Source organism: Sardina pilchardus, chromosome 5 (assembly GCF_963854185.1).
Source record: "Sardina pilchardus chromosome 5, fSarPil1.1, whole genome shotgun sequence".
Classification (NCBI taxonomy): Eukaryota; Metazoa; Chordata; class Actinopteri; order Clupeiformes; family Clupeidae; genus Sardina; species Sardina pilchardus.
The window spans coordinates 14,362,918-14,386,274 of NC_084998.1; the positions used below are offsets into that span (position 1 = coordinate 14,362,918).

Genomic DNA, 23,357 nt, shown 5'->3' on the forward strand with positions numbered 1-23,357 from the left:
ATACTATATGAGAGAAACATAATCTGTGTATTCCCAGGGAAGTCTAGGTGAGCTGACACATGCTACGTGTGTCTGGTAATATCCTGTTAAATGACATAAATAGTTGTTGTTTTTTATGGTGACACTGCTGTGAAAAAAAACCGGAGCAGACGTTCTTCAAGCATCAACACAATGTCACCAGATGTCACCTTATTACTGTTGTGCCACACTAGACTAAAGAAGTGTCCCAAAGGGAAGATAACGGGTATTTAATCATTTATGACTTGCCCAAGATTACACAACACAAAATGGGGTGATCTAGAGGTCAACGTCGCACAGTGCTTTTCAGAATCAGTAACTCAAGTCTCTGCTGCTAACTGTATAGTGGTAGCCTATTATTTAGCATGAAACTAACCTGTGATTCTATCTTTCAAATCTTTGATAAGACTATCCTCAGCATACGAAGCTTTACTAAGTTAAAAATAAGAGTTTTAAATTAAACTAAGTCTCCACACAGCCATTTATCATGAAACTAACCTGTGATTCTATCTTTCAAATCTTTAATAAGACTATCCTCAGCATATCTTTACTAAGTTAGAAATAAGAGTTAAATTAAACTAAGTTTCTACACAGTCATATAAACACCAGCAGACCTTTTTAAATGTGTACTGTATGGCCTGCACCGCACGCCGGCGACCCGGGTTCAATTCCCGCCCCGTGGTCCTTTCCGGATCCCACCCTGACTCTCTCACCCATTCGCTTCCTATCTCTCTCTACTGTCCTATCAAAATTAAAGGCACAAAAGCCCAAAAAATATACTTAAAAAAAAAAAAAGGTTATTGCAATGTGATACAAGCCACTTTAGTTGTAGTCACATAAGCATTGCATCGCGTGAGTAGAAGTCATGGCTAAAACACCACACAGTATAGATTTGGGCGTTTCGTGTCCAGTATGTGAGCAGCGCAGTAAGGAAGACGTTATAGCTGTGGTCCAGGGTTTCTGTCCGGCAGGGACAGCTCTCAGCTTGGGAGTGGAGAGATGCCATTATATGCTGGCTGTGTATTCTCTCACTCGTTCCCTCAGCCCTCGAGCCTTAGTCACACCTAATTGAGACCCATGCTGGGCCCTCTGCTCCTGGTACCAGCGTCTTTTACCGGTCAAGAAAGCCCAGAATCTATCTCTTTGATTTTTTTAGTATAAAAAAAGGGAGCTTAGCAAAGAGCTGGAAAATGACTATTCTTATTATTCCTGGCATATTGTGTTATCCTCCTGTTTGTGTTTGTGTTCGAGTTTGTTTGTTTTTTCTGCCTACCAGTGAGAGAGCTAATTGTTTAAATGGGATGAAAGTATCACACTTAATATGTAGAATTGAATATAATTGGCAACTCTGTTATGTGGAAACAAAACAAGTAAAGTTTAGTCATTTCATTTAAATCAATAAATAAGAAGTTGTTGATTTTAATGAGATAGTAGTCATTTTGAAGATGAAAGACCATTTGCAATCTTTGCATGTATCCAAAATTCACTGAAGCCAGACCAGTGAAAAGAAAGCCTTATTAAAATATGATTAAAGTCATTGTAGTATCGTTTCAGTAATCCATCTACCCATGGACCTTAATACCATTAAATGAATCCATCATGGCCACTGAGATCTTTTTGAACCTCCAGATTTTACCAAAGCATCTGACTGCCTCCTCCCTGTACGCCCTGCATACAATCATCCCGCCTCAATTAGAAATGCTTTCAGCATCTGTTGTGCTGCATCTTTTGCCAACATTTAAACCTCACTGAAATCCCAACCTAAAACATTAAGGCCCAGCAGGCCGCTTTATTAGACTGCTGGGATAGGAGCGAGTCGCACGCTGTGACCTAATGCCAAGTTTTGGATTGATGTCAGATTTCGCACACATCTCAAATGCGATTCTCAGTAGGCGAGCTACAGTACGTATGAAATAAGTTAGTGAAAAAAGTCAGACTGTTCTTGGAGCACGCAAGTGAAGCGCTATGAGCTCATAAAATCACAGCTCATAAAAAATACATCTCCACATACTGTTAATACTCAAGACTGTTATGCACTGCCTGCAATATACCAGGTTTCTCTGTACTAAATCAAGAGTGCGCTCCGTGTGTGCATGGGCAAAGTACGTTTTCATGTTGCGGTTTGAAAGAATGATTTGAAAAGAAGGCAATGGAGATTTACAGTGAGAAGAATATATACGAGCACACACTTGTGGTGCATCAAAGAAGGATGGATAGAGAGAGGGCTGGGGGAGGAGAGGAGAACTGGGGAGAGAGAGAGAGAGAGAGAGAAGCAGAAAGAATGAGGAAAACAGAGTAGGTGAGGGAGCGAGGGAGAGTGAGGGAGGCAAAGAGCAAAAAAAGGAGAGGTAGAAAGAGAGAGAGAAAAAAAAGAGAGAGAGAGAGAGCATAGAGGATAAATCAGGATGCCCAGGTGGGCTGTTTGCTGGTAGAATGCCAAGATGAGAGGCTCCATTGTGCCACTGTTCTGTGCTACAGCGTCCCTGTCATATTAGTGCTTGTTGGCTGTATTTATGACAGTCAGACAGAGATTTGGAGGCCCTGCTTGTAGTCTGAGAGGCTTTTGTTTTCATCCACGGCACACAGAGAGAGAGATTAACCGTAGTGATCCACTCGCAGTCACACATCACCCTTTCCTCACGAGACAGCGCGAGCAGCAGCACGCTGATGTTACGGTCACTGAGATGGACGACGCCATGTACGATTACGCCCGACGGCTGTGTGGACATTAGCCGCATGAACACGATGGCTCACCAGTGGCGTTAATGCAAGTGATGCGTTTATGACAGCATGAATTAGCAGACCCAGTGTGTGAGTGTGATTCTGATGGCATCCTCTCCAATGAGGTCGCATATGCGCTGTTCTCCAAAACTGTGTAATAGCAATAAGCGGGAGGAATGAATCTGAATCCGCGGGGCTGACTGGCTAGTGAACACCAGCGTGATAGTCAATCCTGAGCCAGAAAATAAAAATCATCAGAACATACACTTAGAGGCTGCGTACCTAATTGTAATCCATTTCCATTTGTTTACCCGTGGGTTAATGTGACATAATGCATTTTAATGTAGTTACATGTTTGTTGGTCGTTTACCAGTGGTATTAATATGACATAATGCCTTTTAATGTAGTTACATGTTTGTTGGTCGTTTACCAGTGGTATTAATATGACATAATGCATTTTAATGTAGTTACATGTTTGTTGGCCATCGTTGTTGCTCATTTGTTTCTTTAAGTGACTTGTCAGTGCCGTTTTCATTTCCGTCCGTGTAAACAGAGCATTGCAGGCAGATGAGCCCCAGATCGGGGGGTTCGGTGTCAGCGGTGTGTGTTGTTGCACGGATACCGCATACGTGTCTTGACTGCACAGCTCCGGAGCCAGTCGGATCAATATTGGATTATTGTAGCAAAACAAAACGGCTACCAGCCAGCGATGGTGAAAGGAAAGGAATTAGGCGAAGGTCTTTGGTCACTGTACCAACAGGAGGCTTTCTGAAGCATTACAGCAATGATCAGATATTTTCTGCTTCAGTTCCCTTTACAAAGCCTCTGTCGTGTGACATTTATCACTCGGAAAATTACCAGGATCAGTATAGATCCGTGCACCCAGACGGGATACCAGGGAGATGTGGTGTAACCGTGGAGCCATATGTCAGCAAATCCTGTTTCATCTGCTGTGCGTCCATGCAGAAAAGAGAAAGTGAATGGAGGAGAGAGGGAGAGGGATAGAGAGGAAGTACAATGGTGAAGAGAAGGAGGAGGAAGAGGAGAAAGAAGAAAAAGAAGAAGTAGAAGAATCAGATGTTCTAGATGCACTGCGATATCAGTCATTCCATTATTAAAGTAATCAATCTATCTCTCCATCTTTCTATCTATTCCTCAATCTATTTCTACCTATCTTTCTATCTTTCTATCTATCTATCTATCTATCTATCTATCTATCTGTCTATCTTGTCGGTAGATAGATGTTGCCTCATAATGCGTAAAGTGAATTGCATACTCGCACCTCCCCGGCACACTGTGCCTGCATGTTGTCATTTGGGTTGATTTGAGCCGTTTAGGTCTCTCCCCGCCTCTGTGCTCCACCACCCTCTGCGCGAGGCGTCAGCCGGCTGTGAGGATGCATAGCAAAGAGGAATCGCTCCTGTCCCCCAGGGTCAGCCGTCACCGCTCCAGTGGTTTACGGCCACAGGAGAGTAGCTTTGTATGGCCAGAAACATGCTGACATGTTGCATGTTGCGGCTAGCTTTGTTCTCTGCGGGTTTTTTTTTATTATTATTATTATTTATCTATAAGTTCACCTCCATTCTTCTTGTTTTCAGATCTATAGTAGTTTTGATAGTTTTTTTTTGCTGTTGTTGTTTTTCATGTATTTTTCAACGGACGTTAGGGAGCAAGGTAGAAGCCACAAAAGCAATTAAATTGCAAACAGGCAGTGGTTGTTTGTCAGATCCTTCATCGTACCTCTGTACATTCAGTACGTTTCGCATAGACCAGTGTTAACCAGGACACTCTGTGGGACGGGAATATTTATGGTGACATTAAATGTGGTGTTTTTGGTGGCCTACAAAGCACCGAAAATCATTACGCTTGGGAAGGGTCAGCCTTGGGTGCGTTAAAGGTTTCATGATTATCTTCCGATATGCTGTGCTTTTGAAGGGAAATGCAGGACTTCCCCTGTGGTGCTGCTTCAGATATTACAATCCATTCTCACCAATCGATGGATCCATTGGTGGCCTGCCAGTGTCTGTGAAGACATCTTTCAACTAGATAAATCATGGCAAGCCATGGCCACGTCCTCTCAGATGCAGACAGTAGAGAAATAAATTAAATTGTACAGAATAGTGTGTGTGTGTGTGTGTGTGTGTGTGTGCGTGCGTGCGTGCGTGCATATGTGTGTGTGTGTGCGTGTGTGTGTGTGTGTGTGTGTGAATGCACAGGGCATGAATATATTTCACCCTGCGGAGGCCGTTGCATAGTATCCACTGGCCCAGGGTTTGCAAAGATAGAATGCATTACAGTGCATGTAGTCCCTTTTGATTATAGAACAATGGATTAGCCAGTATTCTTGGCTATTCAATTTTCAAGTTTATTGTCATATCCTCACTAAAGATATCTTTGCCAGTCAGGACATTTTTAGTCTCAGAGCCAGCTCAACTTTATGGAGTAAGTGAAATAGGAGTATTAATACCACCATTTTAAGTCTGAAATGCAAAGAAGTAAGATATAAAGAAGATGTCAACTCAGGGCATACTCACACTTTGCCATCCGTACCATACCCGAGTATGCTTGACCCTCAAAGTCTGGTTTGTTTGACCATGGTGATTGCTCCATACCGCACTGTACTTATCTGTTCCCGGGTCCACTTGAGAAGGTGGACTCGGGCACGTACTGTACGGTTGGGCTTCTGATCGCACCTATGCAAAGATTCTAGAGCACAGCAGCTCAACCGTGCCTGGGTACAGTTTAATAGTATGCAGTGTGAGAGCAGACCAATTGCAGGAGAGAACCGTACTCTGGCGCGGCACAAGTAAACCGTGCCTAGTGTGAGTGCATACCAAGAACGGGAGAGAACCGTACTCCGGCGCGGCACAAGTGCTCAGTGTGAGTGCGCCCTTACATGGCTTGTGGTAAATGTAATACAGTGCAGACAGTAAAGCAAAACCCCTTCTGACAATGGTAAGAAGAGTGGTAGGAGATTGCGGTCATTTGCAATGTGGTGTCACTGTCCACACACTGTTGTGTGTGGACAGTGACAAGTCCTCTTGTTCATGACATGATCCCAGTCTGTACAGCGTGAATGTGTACAGGCTCAGGAACAGGCTCTGGGTGTTCCACGTTTAAAGTGATGGCTGTACCCTGACTGATGTCCTATTAGCAGTTTGTGTGTCTGTGTGTCTGTGTGTGTGTGCACGTGCGCGTGTGCGTGTGTGTGTAGAGTGTTCCAAAGGCGAAGGCAGCTTTCTCTTTTTTTGATCATACGTTTCACGGCTCCATCCTTGCAGTGGCAGAAGATGTTTGTGCGATATTGCCTCCCTGCGACTGCGGCTCCCATGCAGATGCATACGCGCCCCTGCGGTAGGCAGCACACACCCGGGCCCCGGCGTGAGCCAGCGACGGCGGCGGGATTACCTGTGTTTGTGTGCCCAGGCGGCGGCAGTGGCGGCGGCGGGGCTAAACTCTCCTCGGAGAGAGCGAGAGCGAACCGGAGAGCGCCGTCTTTGGTGGCTAATTGGCCCGGCGCTGAGGGGAGTTGGCCTGGCGTCTGATCAATACTGATTCAGGGGACGATGAGACGCGGGCGGATGCCCGTTCATCTGAGACGCCGAGAACAGAGGCGCAGAGAGAGACACAGCGGAGGCAATTTTCAGACAGGGCTCTACAGACGCCGGCGCTGCCGTCATCCCACCCACACTATTGACTTGGTGGGTTTTGTTTGGGCGGTAGAGATTCTCACCGCGAGTATGGATAGATTTGGCATAAACATGGATCACTTTTTTATGGATCAAAATCCGTTCTTGGTGAAAATGCATTCAATTGCTCATAGTTAGTGTGGTTATTTCTAGATATTGGCACGTCTAGTTTTGAAAAGGTTGATATGCTCAAAATAATCTTTGTCAAAAGTGGTCATACTGATTAGTCATATCATGATGATCTTTTTAAAGGAGAAATCCGGCGATTTTTCACATAGATCTCCATTTCCATGAACATGCCCCAGAGTGTACTGTAGTGCCGTAGCTATCTGGCTGCTTTAGCTGCTGGTTTCAGCAACTCGAGCTACATATAGGTGAAAGCTATTTGTTTTTCTTTTTTGTTCAATAATATTCACTGACCTTGAGAAACAGAGATGTGAATAGTTGCAGGATTTCTCCTTTAACATACTGACAGACACAGTACCGTATTACAGTTAATTCACACATACCTCATATTTAACTAACTTCCTTAACGCTACAAACCTGAGTTATGCTTTAACCGTGTTAAAGTCTCCTCATGTGTATTGCCACAGAAACTCAGCTTTGCTCTCATTCCTTTCAGACTCATTGATCTAATCAATTGTCTCTTTTCTCTTCTTTCTTCTCTGTGTCTTTTCTCTTCCCTCCTCCTCCTCCTCCTCCTCTCCTCATCTCTTCTTCGTCTTCTTCTTCTTCTTCTTCCGTCTCGCCTCGTCTCGTCTCTTCGTCCTCTCCACCTAATTGCTTCATCCTCCCTTCCCTGCTGCTGTTCTACTAGTGGCAGCCACCAAAAACAAAGCGAGAGGTGAGTTTGCTCCTCCATCTTCCGCGGCACATGATTAATGGGGGGAGGTGTGGGGGCGGTTGGGGGGGCACCGGCCCCTATAGAGCGCACGCACGCTCACACAACCCCCCCCTTATCAAGCCTGCATGCCAGCCAGACACGGAGAGTCTCCCAGTCCTCCTCTCTCATGCAGAGAAAGAGAGACAGAGAGAGAGAGAGGGAAGGGAGAAAGAGTGAAAGAAAGAGGGCGAGAGAGAGAGAGAGAGGGAGTGAGTGAAAGAGGGAGAAAGGAGAGAGTAAGTGAGTGAGTGAGAGAGAGAGAGAAAGAGAGAGAAAGAAAGGGAGAGAGAACAAGAGGGATGGCTGAATTATCTTTGGGGGATATTACGCAACCTCTCTCTGTGCCCCCAGGCTTTGTTCCTTTTCTTTCCAATCACCCGCTCTGCACTCCTTCGCTCTTTTCCCCTCCTTCTCCTCTCCTTACTTCACCTTGTGTAGTCATTAAAAAAATCACATTTCGACCTCCTCTTAGTCCTTGCTAGCACTTCTCAGTGGTATTGAATAGGCCGTGAACAATTGGCTTTTAACCAGTTAGGACATGAAAGGGACTCAAAGTCTCCGGAGAGCAAAAAAAAAAATGACAAGAAAATAAAAGTCTCGCTCCTTTGTGTGCAAAGGTTTCATAAATCACCAAATAACAGCTCATTATCTTGGGAGTATGTAAATGAGGAAGCAGGTGATACAAGCCCGTATAAGCTGTCACACATCAGATTCCTTTCTTTCATAAAAGTGCCTGGTGGTGGGGTGAGCTTCACAGCAATATATGAGAAAGTGTGATATCTAAAGTCAATTTTTGTCGAAGTAAGTAAGTAAAACACTATCATTGCCGAATTTAGCAGTATGATTATTTGGAAGCGCACTTTATCTGTATCAAGCGTTTATGTATTTCCTGCACTGCAAAATCCCTTGAGAAGAAGCATTTGCTCAGTTAATGTATAGAAATCGGAGAGATAAAAACACAAAAAGTGTCTCCATATGTGTAAAAGAGTAGTTGAACTATAAGCAAAGTATTAATACTTTCACATTCATTCTTTTGAGTGATGCCGAAGCAGCTCATTGTTGGATTGTATAGATTTTGTTTTGTATACTCCCAAGAGTATTATTCTTTGTTGTATATATTAGAAGAGAAATGTAGATAACTGGACTGTGTGAGCCTGGATAGCATGGACTGTTGTTGTCAAGACAACAGAAAACTTCATGAAATTGAATATCTGCCAATCCAAAAGTCAATCGAGCATGCAACAGCTTTGAAGCTGAAAAGTACAGTATGAACAACATTCGTTTTTTCAAAAGATTAAAAGGTTGTTGTTCTATTTCTGCTCATGGTGCGCCTCTATATGAAATAAACTGTAAGAACTGTTTGAAAACCACAGGTACTAGTGCATTTAATCTTTTATTCATGGCCTCTGTCACAATACTTAAGACAAGGCCAGCTCTGCTTCATATGTATGTTTGGACAGAAAGAAAGGAGAACTGTAACTGTAAGGCTGATACTGCAAACACTGTAAGGCGGTTTCTTCCAGTTTCTTCCAGAAATTCAACCTCTATGGTCAGATCATCTCCTCGCCTATGCACTGGATATTTGTTTACAGATTGTTAACTTACAATGCTGGCATATATTGAGTGAAATATGGATGTCTTCAACAGGCTCAGTGCAAATGCTGACATCAAAATAGCACAAAAAAGAGATGATAAATCATAGCTGTTAGTTAACCCAACCAAATTATCATATGACCCACACAAACCTGAAATCTAGCTCAGTTAATTACTATGAATATCCTTTCCATTTTCTATATACAGCAGAGGGACAACAGATAGGCCTTTTCTACCAATAGAGAACCATCCTCATTCAGTATCACGGTCCAGATGTTGAACCGTTATTGAGATGTTATGTTATTTTGACCAAAAATAAATTGGTTTGGTTCCGAACGAGTTGGTGTGGAGCAGGAACCAAGTGTGGGCGTGTCATTCTACAGTTCAGTTATGCACACAAGACACCCTCTGTTGATAGCACATGCTAGGTTAAGTAGATATTAGGTTCAAATAATTCTGAATACAATCACTTCAAGAACCTCTTCTCTACTAGTTAATTTTTTTTTTCAGATTGCTCTTTGTTGACAAAAACAAGAAGAGATACCAAATTCCACATGTGATCACACCTCAACACTGTAATCATAACCTTTGTTTGACCCAAATATGCAACGTTCCTATAGTACTCAACACAATTCCTTACAATGAGTAGGAAAATAAGCCTGTTAAATACAGAATCATTGGTTTGGCAGTGTTTTTCCATGTTGTAAGAGGCAGTGCCAAAATAGGCTTCAAATGGCAGATTGTCAATTTCTTGTGGAGCCAGAAGACACGTCTGACAAGACATCTGTCAACTGTATCCATGTTTCTGGAACCACTAACACCCCAAGTGCCCCCCTGAAAAGAACAATAACAAGTCCAGTAAGACAGGAAAGGAATGAATACGGCACTGGAAAATCTTTCAGCAACATGGTCAACGCCACATCAGCATGTCAGGTTGAGCTAACCAGCATGTTGAACATTCCTGCAGCTGATACATGTGTCATAACGGATGTGACATGGCTGCCCTTTGCCATGTACAGTGAGAGATGTGTATCGCGGGAGAGATCAGTCCTTGGAGGTTTGGCATGTGGCGGCGAGTGCTTGGCCTCTTCAGAAGGCCGCTGGTCAGCTCTCTGTAGGCCGCTCAGATGTGGCGCTGCTGTGTGTCTGTCTGCTCGAGTGAGCTTTTTGTGGCCCCAGCAGACAGGCTCTTGACAGGAGTGAAAAGCCAGCGGTTGACACAGCAAAGGGGTTCGGCGCCCTGAGCGATAGGTTGTGGTGTGTAGAGGGAAGAATCCTCCTTCTCGTTTGAGTCACACACACAAAGTGTCGCACGTGGATGCGGAACGAATGAGAGCGGCCTACAGATTAGATGCGGAGGCTGTTCTAAGCCAGGAATAAAAGACAAGCGTCATCAAAAACCAGCCACACACACACACACTCACAAATCGAACATGAATAATTAATCACTAGTGTGGTGTGATACACACACATGTGCGACCTCAATTTCACCTGCGTGCCACCGGTCACGGTCTGGGACCCAGAATCCCGAAAAAGGTTGCCATAGCGAGGAGCAGGTTTATTGTCTCCCTCTGACATTTCATGTATTCAAGTCTGAAGTAACAACATGAAAATAGAAATGCAATTCCAATGAATTACAAGTGCACAGAATGGACAGAATGTTTAATCCTCTAGGCGGCAAAATCGCAAAATTGCAACAAACAGATTAAAGCGACGATAGATCCAAGTGCGGTGTCAAATCTCTTTCTTGTCTCGTTTTCAACTCTGGCAAGTAGATACTGTAGTTTAAAAGTTGAATGTAGATAGTGTAATGGATGTTGATAGACAGAAAGTTTAATGGGTGTCGAGAGGCAGATTGTTTAATGAATGTTGATAGATTAATAGATAGTTTAATGGGTGGATGGTTTGAAGAAGATGAATGGATACTAAGTTGGATGGAAGGTGCCTTACTCTATATCCTTGTAGAATGGAGAGAGAGACAGACGGCGGACTGCCTAGTTTAGCAGATGGCAGTTGATACAGGTGAAAACCAGTTTAATTGGCTCTTTGTGGGGACCTTGGACCGTCATAATGCTAATGCAAAGTCTATGGGGTTTTTTGTGTTAATATGTCAAAAAATATCATGTTTACAAAATTGAAAATACATTGCTTAAATGTCCTTTTCAAGACCTACATTTTGAGCTAAGTTTCTGTATTAAACGGAAATTTTTTTTCGAAGAAGCACATGACTTCGGATAACAGAGCAGTGCACGAAAATGCACTGCAATGACATGGGGAATAACATGGAAATGATAAAATAACATGAGAAAAAAATGATTGTGTGTTAATTAAGAAGTATTTTGTTTGCAGGGACTCTTGTTTACAGTGGCAGGACCAGCTGTGTCCTGTTCTAATTGTGCAAATGAGAGGCGAGTTGCCAGAACCAGGGCATTTGTTGTTGGCTAATTAATTAGATCTTTCTAAATCAGAAACAAGACTATGCCGTGCTACGCATACTAGAGTATGGCTTGTGTTGCCATGCTGAGCATAGACAATAACAAAGGCTGTTGTTATTTTCCAGCCCTTAATTGAATTTGTTTCCATTCGCTGTAAATTTCGTGCAGTTTCGGAATACTGCTACTGTCTCCAGTGCACATACGCATGAATGTTTAGAAGCCGTTGGTTTTTCAGGCAGTGGTGTTTACTCTCAAAGGCCGAGAGAGGCCATGCTGACTGACAATAGCTGTCATTTAAAACATGTGTTTAATAGTTTTACAGTTCTGTTCATTCTTTCTTGTTTGTCAATTAGTGTTTTACAATGAGTGAAACAGCACCACCCTTTATGTTATGTGGTGGACATGTGGTGAAAAACAGTACTACACCCCTCTCATCTCCAGGGAAGCCAGCCTGAGGTGGACTGCCTTGACACTAAGCAAGGTGAAAAAATAGCAAGGTGCGTGCGTGCGTGTGTTCTATGGCACTGGGGAACGCAGTGAACCCGCGTTCCTTTGTGTCTAAGAAAAGAGAGGCGTGGGAGTAAGGGAAGCAGTTAGATAAGGTCACCAATACTAGCACACAGGAGTATGAGGACAGGAGAGAAGTGCTAATTGCTGTAGATGGGAGCTGCTAAAGCAGTCAGGTGCGGAGGGAAGGATGAAGTGTGACATGAGGGTTGTATCAACTGGAAGCTTCTCTGTGTCATTTGCGGTCTGACGCAACAGGGCAAGTTAGCATAGCCATTAGTAGCAGTTGGAAGAGAGTTGGCGGCATAGTTTGAGCCTCTTAGAAAATGTATCTCTTTTTAACCCAGGCACCGATATTCACTGATCTGCTTCTGCTCATGTCTGTCTGGCATAAACCATCTCAGAAGATCTTTATGGTTTCCAAAGATTGCCTGTGCTCTATTTTAGAAGTGACAATATAGTGCAGCTAGAAGAATAGCTTCAATTTTATAATGAACATTTTTGATGGTCCAGTTTTGCTTTGGGAGATTTTACAAGAAAACTTGTAGTTGCTCATTAGGTTGTGTTTTTGTTTAGGGGGTGACTCGGTCGGTCCAGGCCGTCAAAATCAGGGATCTCAGTAATGAAGCGGCTCTCTGGTTTATTTCCCTAATTAGAGTCAAGAACCAGAACTAGATGATATCTAACAAATACACTATTCTGTACCCGAGGGTGTGTGTGTGTGTGTGTGTGTGTGTGTGTGTGTGTGTGTGTGTGTGTGTGTGTGTGTGTGTGCGTGTGCGTGTGTGTGTGGACAAGGGGGGCATGTGTCTCTTGCTGTCCCTTCCCATTCAGCTTGGCCCAATTAAGCAGGAACTTGCTGTTGTGTGCTCTCTAGAAAAGGTGAAGCCTGCGGATAGCGCCTTTGCTGTCGAGATCTTGACTGATGTCGCCAGTACCCTGACTGGGAGAGTGTGACTGTGTGTCACTTCGTAATTGTGACTGTGTGTGATTGTGTGAATGTGTCACTCTCTGATTGTGTGTGTGTAGTATGCTTCAGTGTGTGTGTGTGTGTGTGTGTGTGTGTGTGTGTGTGTGTTTGTGTCTAGTATGTTTCTAGTGTGAATGTGTGTGTGCCTTTTGCATTTCCGTGTGCATGTGTGTGAGTGTGAGAGAGAGAGGGAGAGAGGGAGTGAATGAGCGAGAGCCCTGCAGCCCTAATTAAGGACCCAACCAATGACCCTCACAACAGGCTCGGTTCCTTAGCCTCTGGCACAGAGGATCCATCAAGGACAAAGCAGACAAAGCCCCTACTGTTCGCCCCCCTGCCTGCCTGCCTGCCTGCCTGCCTGCCGTCCTCTAGCCCCAGAGCAGGACACTGGCCACGGGGAGCATGGGGCTGCCACCAGCCGTGCAGAGCCACAGGAGACATACTCACCTCACATTCGCTACCGCTAACCATAGCTCATTTCACATACTGCAGCTCACTTCGGCTTAACAGTTACTCCTATGTTGCATGCATGATTTGACTCAGCTCGTGTTATGCCCAGCCATTGAGAGCTCATTTCCTATGACAATGTACTGTACAGTATCTTACTAAGCTAAATGTTATGCGGCTTAACTAACTTCTAATTGTAACACATCACTGAAACACATACGTACATTTATGTTGCATTTAAAGGGTTACATTTTAACTAATTTCAAATAGCATTATATCTTACTATACAAAAATTCCGTACCTCATAAATTGACGTTGTCTATTCATATCCAAATTAATATCTTAATATTGTAATTCGGGTCACCAAGCAAAACAATTTGTTTGTTAAAATTCACCTTGCTCTTCATATTGTATCCAGCTATCTACACTTCTCGTGTAGGATTTAGTTGACATGGCATCGCACTGAACTGTGGCTTTAAAATGAAAGCTGATCTGAACCTCTAGCACAAGGCAGACATTCTCTTCCAGGGGAGCGAGCGGGGTCTTGCGCATGCGAGACAGATGGAGCGTGTCAGCCTATGTGCCACCTGTCAGATGCCCAGCGGCCTGGCTCAGGGGCTTGGTCTAGACATCTGCCCGGCGACCGCTGGCACTGAGAGCACTTCTTCAGCCCCTTGGATCACGTTCTTTGCCCACAGCACCAGGCTCCCGGGCAGAGATGCCTATGCATATATAGCACGGCTTATGAAACACTGGGCGAGTTTTTAGTTCGAGGAGCATGCGGCTCATCCAGTCACAAGTTGTGTCTTTTTTTCGTCATCATGCTATTTTTTACTAAGGATATTTATCCCTGATAGCCTATGTATCCTAGCCTATAATTACCTCTGTTTTTCCAGAAGATGTGAAAAAATGATTGATATACTATTAATAGACCTCAAAGGCATCAGTCACCCTGGCAAAAAGGACATATGGACAGGAACAAATGATGAAATGCATACTGTCCCACAAAATGAATAACACTGAAGTGACAGTAACATTAATAATTAAATAATTAATTTTAGATGCAGAAGAGTTTGTATGTGATACAACTTCATGAGAAAATGACCTCTAAATGAATTGACTTGTGCTGATATTGAAACATTGAATAAGTTGAAACTCATGTTAGGCTTAAATATCTAATGGAGAGTGCCCTCCTTACTTGACACATCCAAAGGCATTTTAAACAGGTCCCTTGGGGTTGGGGTGGAGTGGGGAGGGGTTGGGCGGAGCGGCTGGAATGAAAATTCTTTACAACATTCATGTTTTATAGCGTCCCTTGAATGTCCATTTTTATGGAGGGATAACTAGCGGCTCTGTCCAGCCTCACAGGAGCGCCTGCGATCAGGCATGTTTTTCAGCCAGTGCTGCTGATCTAAAGATGCTGGTCACATCACAGCCATCATCCCCAGAGCTCTCACTGAAGGTCATCCGCTCTCTCCGCTCTCCTCCAGCTTTTACTGGGCTTCTGAGCCTCCACTATAGGTCAGCTTGTTTTGCTCTGCTCAGAAAGGTTATGGGAGCTTGTCCACTTGAGGGCTCTTTGGTATTCTGTACACTAGCCATATTTCTCCCCTTTTTATTGATGACAATCATAACATGCAAGAAATATGTATAAAAAAAAAAAAAAAAAAAGGTCATATCAAGTGCACGCTCTGTGTATCAGCGCAGATGTAGTTGTGTAGTTGGTGGAATGTTTTATGGCGTACTAGGAGTGTTTTATAGCATGTTGTGGATGTTTTACACCTCGATATCTTAATCTAAAAAGCCATCTACACCATGTAATAAAACATGTATCAGATGACATTCACTTACTCATACAAGGGGAGTTATTTTCCTTGTCATGCTGATTTATCAGGAGCTTTGTTGTATTTCTGTAGGTACACAAACCCCTATAGCATCGCTCTTTTCATGGAGCCCTTAATGCATTTCACTGCTCAGCCGAGACTGCTGGAAGTTCTAACAGACGTTAATGAGGACTGCTTGAGTGAGCAGGGACCCAGTCAACAGTCTGGAGTCCACAGGTTAGGTGAGCGATAACGCTTCATGAAGTGCATCTGTGTACAGAAATAATGAACCAGGCTGATGCAACTGTAATTGTATAGGTTTTTTTTTTTTTTTTTGTACAAAAACAGCTTGGAGGGCAGTGTCCGTCTCGCGAATAAACACGTTGACAGACGCTACTCTTAAACATGTGGGTTTGAGAACATGCAGCTACGGTGTCAGAATTGCTGCATGCGTTATCCACGAAATGACTACTTTCGCTTGGATTTACAGTAGCCTGTTTTAATGGGGGTTTTTTTCTTGTAGAGTGCAGAGTTCTATTACGGGTGTAGTTCTGCCTACCACAAACCCATGTTTAATTTCTACTGTTGCCAAGCCAACATGCTTGACCAGACCACATCGTTCTGAAATAGACTACAGCACTACAGCATTTTATATATATATATATATATATATTATATTTTTTCATGCCTTTTTTAATCAAAACTAAATGTGTATGCTGGCACAAATCCCTTTGAGTTAAAATTGTTGATATAAAAACAATTTGGTCATGACCTCACCTATCAAGTCGTTTATCAGTCTCTTATGTCGGAGTCGGCGAAGCTGTTCAGTCTGGCCTGCTTTGACAAACACACTGTGCTGAAGAGACGTGTCATTGTGTACGACTCAGAGGACTGATGCCTCACTTCCCCTGTCTGTCTGCGTCAGCGCTTTAATTCATTCAACTCATTAAATATAAGTTTGCTAAGGCAGAATGGGAGAGAGAGAGCGGATGCCACAAGGGCCCTGAAAAAGCGGTGTGAGAGAGAGAGTGTGAGAGAAAGAGAGCGAGGGAGTGTGATATAGAGAGACAGAGAGAGAGAAAGAATGAGTGATGTGTGTGTGTATGAGAGAGAGAGAGAGAAGAGAGAGTGTGAGAGGGAGTGATGGGTCCCAGGGGTAGCCACTAAGCACAGATAGCAGAGAGGACCTAATCTTACAGCAGCACCGCTCCCTACACTGGGGACATACTCCCATGTCTCTCACTCTCTCTCTTGCTCTCTCTGTCTCTCTCTCTCTCTCTCTCTCTCTCTCTCTCTCTCTCTCACACACACACACACACACACACGGGACACTTTCCTCAGGAAGCGTCTCTCAATCAGCTGCCTCTGCCCACCAGAGGGTTTGTGTGTGTGTGTGTGTGTGTGTGTGTGTGTGTGTGTGTGTGCGTATGAAGACTCACCTCACTGCTCAATTAAGCACACATGCCACTCCTAATAAAATCATTGCAATGTGAAATCTCCTCCAAGGACCTACTTTACTGGAGGAAAAGATAGGTGAAATAGAGAAATAGAACATTTTTGAATAAATGGCAAACACAAAAAGAGGATTATTCAGTCCTTGTACAATCTGTTGTTGGTATGTTCCACTGCACAGAGTAGATATTTTCTGTTTCTGTTTCATAATGCACTTTCACTACAGTGCAGATAGGGGTCTGATTGATGCTGTAATTGATTTAGAATATAATACATAGCCTATATGAGTACCTTGATAGATTTAGTCATGGTCCGCTAGATACAGTATACTGTCCATAGCGTCGTACATGACCGCACTGATCTTATCCGAGGACGATGAGGTCATGGCCGAGCTAAGTGGACTGTGGTCAGTTCAGCATTTGTTGTTGCCTGGAAACACGAGCAGAAATGATTCTAAATGATTTCCAGTGAAGTTCCTGTCTGTGTCTGAATGGCAGCAGAGGCAGGCGGTCTAGTAACATGCCTGCTCAGATGCCGCTTCACTAGCCCTGTTAGGGAGAAGTGGTGGCCGGCCGCATAACTCAAATGCCAGGAGCATTGTTTTTCTTGTGGGCAATTGGTTTGTGGTCGTTGTCCCCCCTAGCTGGGTTGTGTTCCTATGTAAATAACGTTTCACAAGACGGACCCTAAAGCTGGCTAGAGAGGGAGAACGAAAAACAGTGCAATTAGTTGGTGGTTTCATAGGAGTGGTTTTTATCTGTCAAAACCAATCATCTCTTTTTGCTCGTTTGTATTCGACTGTTAAGACTCAGCCTCACAGTTTCATTAGAACACGGAATGTTAGAGGTCAGAGGTGTGGGACCCAAATGCACCACAAAAGGCACAATGTAGCGTTCACTACAAACGGAATATCTTTACTCCCACTCGAGGAACCCAGCATGAACAAAGCATAGCACCAGAATGACAAAACCACATAATGACTAGGCAACAAACACTACAAACACATGGACTTAATTACGCCAGGAGGGCAATTAAGACGATATTGACGAAAGCGACAAGGAACCCATTAGCCTCAAGAGCCAGGCTTAACAGACTTGTAATCAGGCAAATGAATAGGATGCGGGTGGGGGACGGAGACATAACACAGGGATCAGAGAGATATGGCGGGAAAAAAAAGATGGTTGACAGAGCCACAGAACAGGAAGTGACATGATTGATGTATCAAAGAACAAGGAAGTACACATGGTCACTGTTTCTCAATGTCAAGGAAGGATCCTTAAAACCAAGACACAGACAGAACCCCAAACCATGACATGCTGGAAAATTACATCACCCATAGCAATCCATGCGACTCTGGTACAATATATATTGGAGAATGTTAGTTACTGTTTGACAGAGATGAGCATAAGGTCAAGGTCTGAGACAGGCAGTCCTCCACTGTCTAATTAGACTCCCGGTGAGAACGAGCCTCTTATGATCACAGGCAGTGTGTGCATGTGTGTGCGTGCATGTGTGTGAGTGTGCGTGTGTGTGTGCATGTGTCTGTGTGCGTGTGTCTTTGTGTGTGTGTGTGTGTATGTGTGTGTGCGTGTGTGTGTGTGTGTGTGTATGTGTGCATGTGTGTGTGTCCATATGTATGAGTGTGTATATGTGTGTGTGTGTGTGCCCTCCACCTGTTGCAGCCCAGTGGCCACTCAGTGAGAAGCTGCTTCTAATTATGAGGTGCAGTCAGCTGGAGAGGACCCTCCTTTTCTCCCTATGATCACACACACACACACACACACACACATACACACACACACACAAGCACACACACGTTCATTAGTATCACAATCGCACTAAGTGCGAGTAGGCCATCTACTCATCTGCTAACTTTCACACAGATCTTCTCCCAATCCCATGAGCATTCAACAGCATTTCTTTCTCTGAAATGAAGCCAGTCCTTTCGGTTGCCTGCTCTGTAGACACACTCTTCTAATGGGATGGCCACACTGTCAGCCTGGAAGGTGCTAAAGAAGGTGAGGAGGAGTGAGAGGAGAGGAAGATGGGTGAGGGTATTTGTCATCATGAGGTCCTCTCATGAATAATCCATGCTTAGAAGCCCGGGCGTGAGGCATATCCAAGGATCCATTTTTGTCTTCTTTTATTCCCTCCCTTCCCGGTGCTCCTTTAGTCTCTGTCCCATTTTGAACAGGCGCCGTTAATAGCAGGAGCTCTTAATCAAGTCTGTAAATGACTTGGCCTGTAGCTGCTGACACCAGGGCCTCCCTCAGACAGGGGGACAGTGGGTCAGGGCCTGTAGGGCCAAGGGATAATAACCAGAGCGAAGCAGCCACACCACCACCACCACAACACACACACACACACACACACACATACACACACACAACACACACACACACAGACACACCACACACACAGAGACAAGCACATACAGTACACACACACACACACACACACACACACACACACACACACACACACACACACAGAGAAGAGCACATACACATACACACACACACACACACACACACACACACACACAAACACACCACACACACACAGACAAGCACATACAGTACACACACACAAACACACACACACTCAGTATCTCTCCCTCATTTAAAAAAAGAAGTGCATTGTGATTTGAGGTGTCTGCTTGCATGTGTAATGTGCATCATGCTGTTTATCTTGCCATGCGATCTGAGCTGATTGGTTTCACAACCCTGTGATTATGCAACAACAACAACAAAACTATATGGTGTTTAGAACAGAGAGGCAGGCAGAGTCGCCTCTTTCATCAGCGTAGTCCTGTTCTGTAATCAGTCTGCCGGGGCGCTGTCCATGTTAATGGTGCTGAAACTCTCCCCATTCCAATGCAGGTGGGTTGCCCTAGACTCTGCCTACTCAGTCCACTCTTTCACTTCTCGGGCAGAGAGCATCCCTCTCCGTCGTGCATGTATGTGTCTTTGTTATAAATATAGCAAGAGAACATTATTGTTTTCATCTTATAGCATGTTAGGCAAAGTGGCTTGATCTACTCAGTTGATTTACAGTACCTGACTGCCGATGATTGTGAGAAATAATTCATAAGAAATACTCCCTGACATTATGTGACTACTTGCTAGCTGTGTCTTAGTGTCATATTTCTCAGGAATTGTATCAACATATCAGTCTAATTTGACATTCTCTTTATTCCTTTACTACTTTACACTGAGTAAAATGCAGTACTTTCATAGCAGTGTGAAACATAATAACTTCATTGCCGATATGATGAGTGAAGAAAGCAGAACATTAATTAAAACATAACTTTGGCTTAGGATTTTTTTTTTACACAAATGAGCACATTAAAAGAACTGCACAGCACGTCAAAAATAACTCTTTATAATATTTTTGTTCACATTACAAATTAAGCAGCTCATTACTCATATACAGATGGCATTTCAGAGACCAATTATTCAATTTCTTTGTTAACAGTAAATGGTTTGCAATAAAAAAGCATAAGGAGTGCAGTTAAGGAACATATTTTAACAAATTAACACATATTTACTTAAATGTTTGATACTAATCAAAAATCCATTATGGAGAGTGATTTTCTGTTGCTGTAACAATAAATGTGTACAAACTTTCAGAACATCTTGTTACAGCAGGCTTCTTGGTAATTTAGTTTAATTCACATGCCTCCAATAGTCTGTGAGCATCATCAGCCACAACCACTGACTCTCTTCTCCAGCATCCTGAGACAACTCCTTTAAAGCTCTTTTGAGTGAACTGAACATCCTCGAAAACCAAACCCCGACAAAAGTGATGTGGTTGATTTAGCAGCAAAGCCTCTAACACCTACTGTATCTCCACTGGTCTGACCCGTGCTCACGAGCCCTGTCCCCCTTGCTTCTGCCACCAGTTCCACTTAATGCTTAACCCATTTAAGCCCAAATTTTTCCCAGACATGTAAATATGCAAATCATGTGCTATTAGCAACCCTATGAAATAATCAATAAGTATTTTTTGAAAAAAGTGTGGAGAAATACATGAAAAAGCTTGTTTTATTATCGGTCACAATTGTGACCGGTGGGATAATATGTGTATTCTCAATTATAGGTTGATCAATTAGATTTTTTGTCAAAATAAGGGTATTCTGACAGCAATTACGTGTCTGTGTGCATTTGTGTGTGTGTGTGTGTGTGTGTATGTTTGATGTTTGTGTGTGTGTGCGTGTGTATGTGTCTGTGTGTATGTATGTGTGTGTATGTACTGAAAGTGTGTGTGTGTGTGTGTGTGTGTGTGTGTGTGTGTGTGTGTGTGTGTGTGTGTGTGTGTGTGTGTGTGTGTGTGTGTGTGTGCATATGTGAGTGCATGTGTGGGGTTGTGTATATCTGTGTGTGCATGTCTGTGTGTGTATGTATGTATGTGTGTGAATGTATGTATGTGTATGTATGTATGTGTGTTTAGGTGTCTATGTGAGTGTGTATGTCTGTGTGCATGTGTGTATGTGTCTGTGTGTATGTATGTGTGTGTGTATGTACTGTAGGTGTGTGTGTGTGTGTATATGTGTGTGCATGTGTGTGGGTGTGTATATCTGTGTGTGCATGTCTGTGTGTGTATGTATGTATGTATGTGTGTGAATGTATGTATGTACTGTATGTGTATGTATGTACTGTATGTGTGTTTAGGTGTGTGTGTGTGTGTGTGTGTGTGTGTGCATGTCTGTGTGTATGTATGTGTGTGTGTACTGTAGGTGTGTGTGTGTGTGTATGTGAGTGTGTATATCTGTGCGTATGTATGTATGTGTGTGTATGTACTGTATGTGTGTGTGTGTGTGTGTGTATACTGTATGTGTATGACTTTGTGTGCATGTCTGTGTGTGTATGCATGTGTGTGTATGTACTGTATGTGTGTTTAGGTGTGTGTGTGTGAGTGTGTATATCTGTGTGTGCATGTCTGTGTGTGTGTGCATGTACTGTATGTACGTGTGTGTACAGTATGTACTGTATGTGTGTGTGAGTGTGTATGTCTGTGTGCATGTGTGTCTATATGTGTCTGTGACTGTGTGCATGTCTGTGTGTGTATGTGTGTGTGTGTGTGTGTGTGTGTGTGTACGTACTGTATGTGTGTGTGTATATGTGTGTGTGTGTGTGTGTGTGTGTGTGTGTGTGTGTGTGTGTGTGTGTGTGTATCTGTGTGTGCATGTCTGTGTGTGTGTGTGCATGTTTGTATGTGTGTGTATGTACTGTATGTGTGTGTGAGTGTGTATGACTGTGTGTGCATGTCTGTGTGTGTATGTATGTGTGTGTATGTACTGTATGTGTGTGTGTGTGTGTGTGTGTGTGTGTGTGTGTGTATGTATGTATGTGTGTGTATGTACTGTATGTGTGTGTATGTACTGTACAGTATGTGTGTGTAGGTGTGTGTGTGTGTGTGTGTGTATATACTGTATGTGTGTTAGTGCGTTTGTCTGTGTTTGTTGGTGTGTGTGTATGTGTATGTCTGTCTGTGTGTGTTCGTGTGTATATAGGTATGTGTGTGTGTGTGTGTGTGTGTGTGTGTGTGTGTGTGTGTGTGTCTGTGTGTGTGTGTGAGAGAGAGAGAGAGAGAATGTGTGTGTGTCTCTGTGCTTGTCCGTGTCTGTGTGTGTGAGTTTGTATGTGTGTGTGTGTGTATGTATGTGTGTGAGAGCAGAGCGCATGCCTTGTGCAATGTGAAGTCCCCTTTGACTGTGTGTGTGTGTGTGTGTGTGTGTGTGTGTGTGTGTGCGTGTTAGAGAGAGTGTGTGTATCTGTGTGTATGTGTGCATGTGTGTGTGAGAGTGTGTGTGTGGGTAAGATACAATAATTGTTGTATAGTGACAGTACTGTTGTATTGTTTGTATAGAAGTAAGTGGGCTTCTTGATACAACATTCTATCCCACCGGTCACTATTGTGACCGTTAACATATTTACTCATTTAGCAGACACACCAAAGACATTTGAATATCTGCAAATATATATATCATAACTAGACACCCTAAAGAGCATGTGTACAAAAAATATTTTTCCTATGTTTATTTTAACATACTCTAATAACCTTTTATTTCGGGGCTGTGAGGGAGTAATTCTCTTCTCACGGTGCACCCAGGAAGTAAACAGCTCTGGTCATGTGACAATTTACTCAAAACACTTGACACTCCACACATTTCATTGAAAGACTCTATTATTTCAATATTTACCAAAAGAGTGTTGGGAATTTTTTTAGTAACAGTGTTAGAGCCTTAAAAACATGATTTTTTTCTTCGGTCACAATTGTGACCGATGGGTTGAAATGGGTTAAGCTTCTTTCAAAGGCTCCCTCCATCGCGTCTTCAAAGGGAATCATTAGCTCAACAAAGTAAACACAGTGGGCTCTCATTCAGAATGCAACACCACGTCTGGTCTCACTGCAATCACGACGATGCACTGTAGAACTTCTAAGTTGCCTTCTGACAACAGCCAGCCAGCAGTTTCCAATCCTGAACATTGCCTGGTTTTCCAATACTGTTTGCACATTACTGGTGTCATATGTTCTGTCCATCTTGCATGGAAAATTCATGCAATGGTTTAGAAAGATCCAAGAGTTTCACAGCTATAAGCTTACAGGTCCAAACAGTACCGTCATTTTCCAACTATTTTGTTTATTTTATCTCGCGTAAAACACTGTCCTGCGGCTTGTACACAATGCGGCCTATATCCGGGAAATGACTGTAGATCAGTTAAAAGGCATCATCATGTCACCCATATTATGTATGTGGGGAGGAAAAATAAAAGCACTAAGAGTGACTGACTACTTATGAAGCGGCAACCTAAT

At 43.3% G+C, this 23,357-nt stretch overlaps 1 protein-coding gene across 3 annotated transcripts in view; it reads left to right on the forward strand.

Annotated features, from left to right (window-relative positions):
- cadm2a (cell adhesion molecule 2a) overlaps positions 1–23,357 on the forward strand; it is a 262,700-nt gene that overhangs the window by 202,173 nt on the left and 37,170 nt on the right. For 2 of the 3 annotated variants that reach the window (XM_062536582.1, XM_062536584.1), the window contains exon 2: positions 7,246–7,272. The exons of the other annotated variant lie outside the window; for it this stretch is intronic. In XM_062536582.1, the coding sequence (XP_062392566.1) occupies positions 7,246–7,272 (27 nt within the window). The remainder of the gene's footprint in view (positions 1–7,245; positions 7,273–23,357) is intronic. 3 annotated transcript variants of the gene reach the window in all.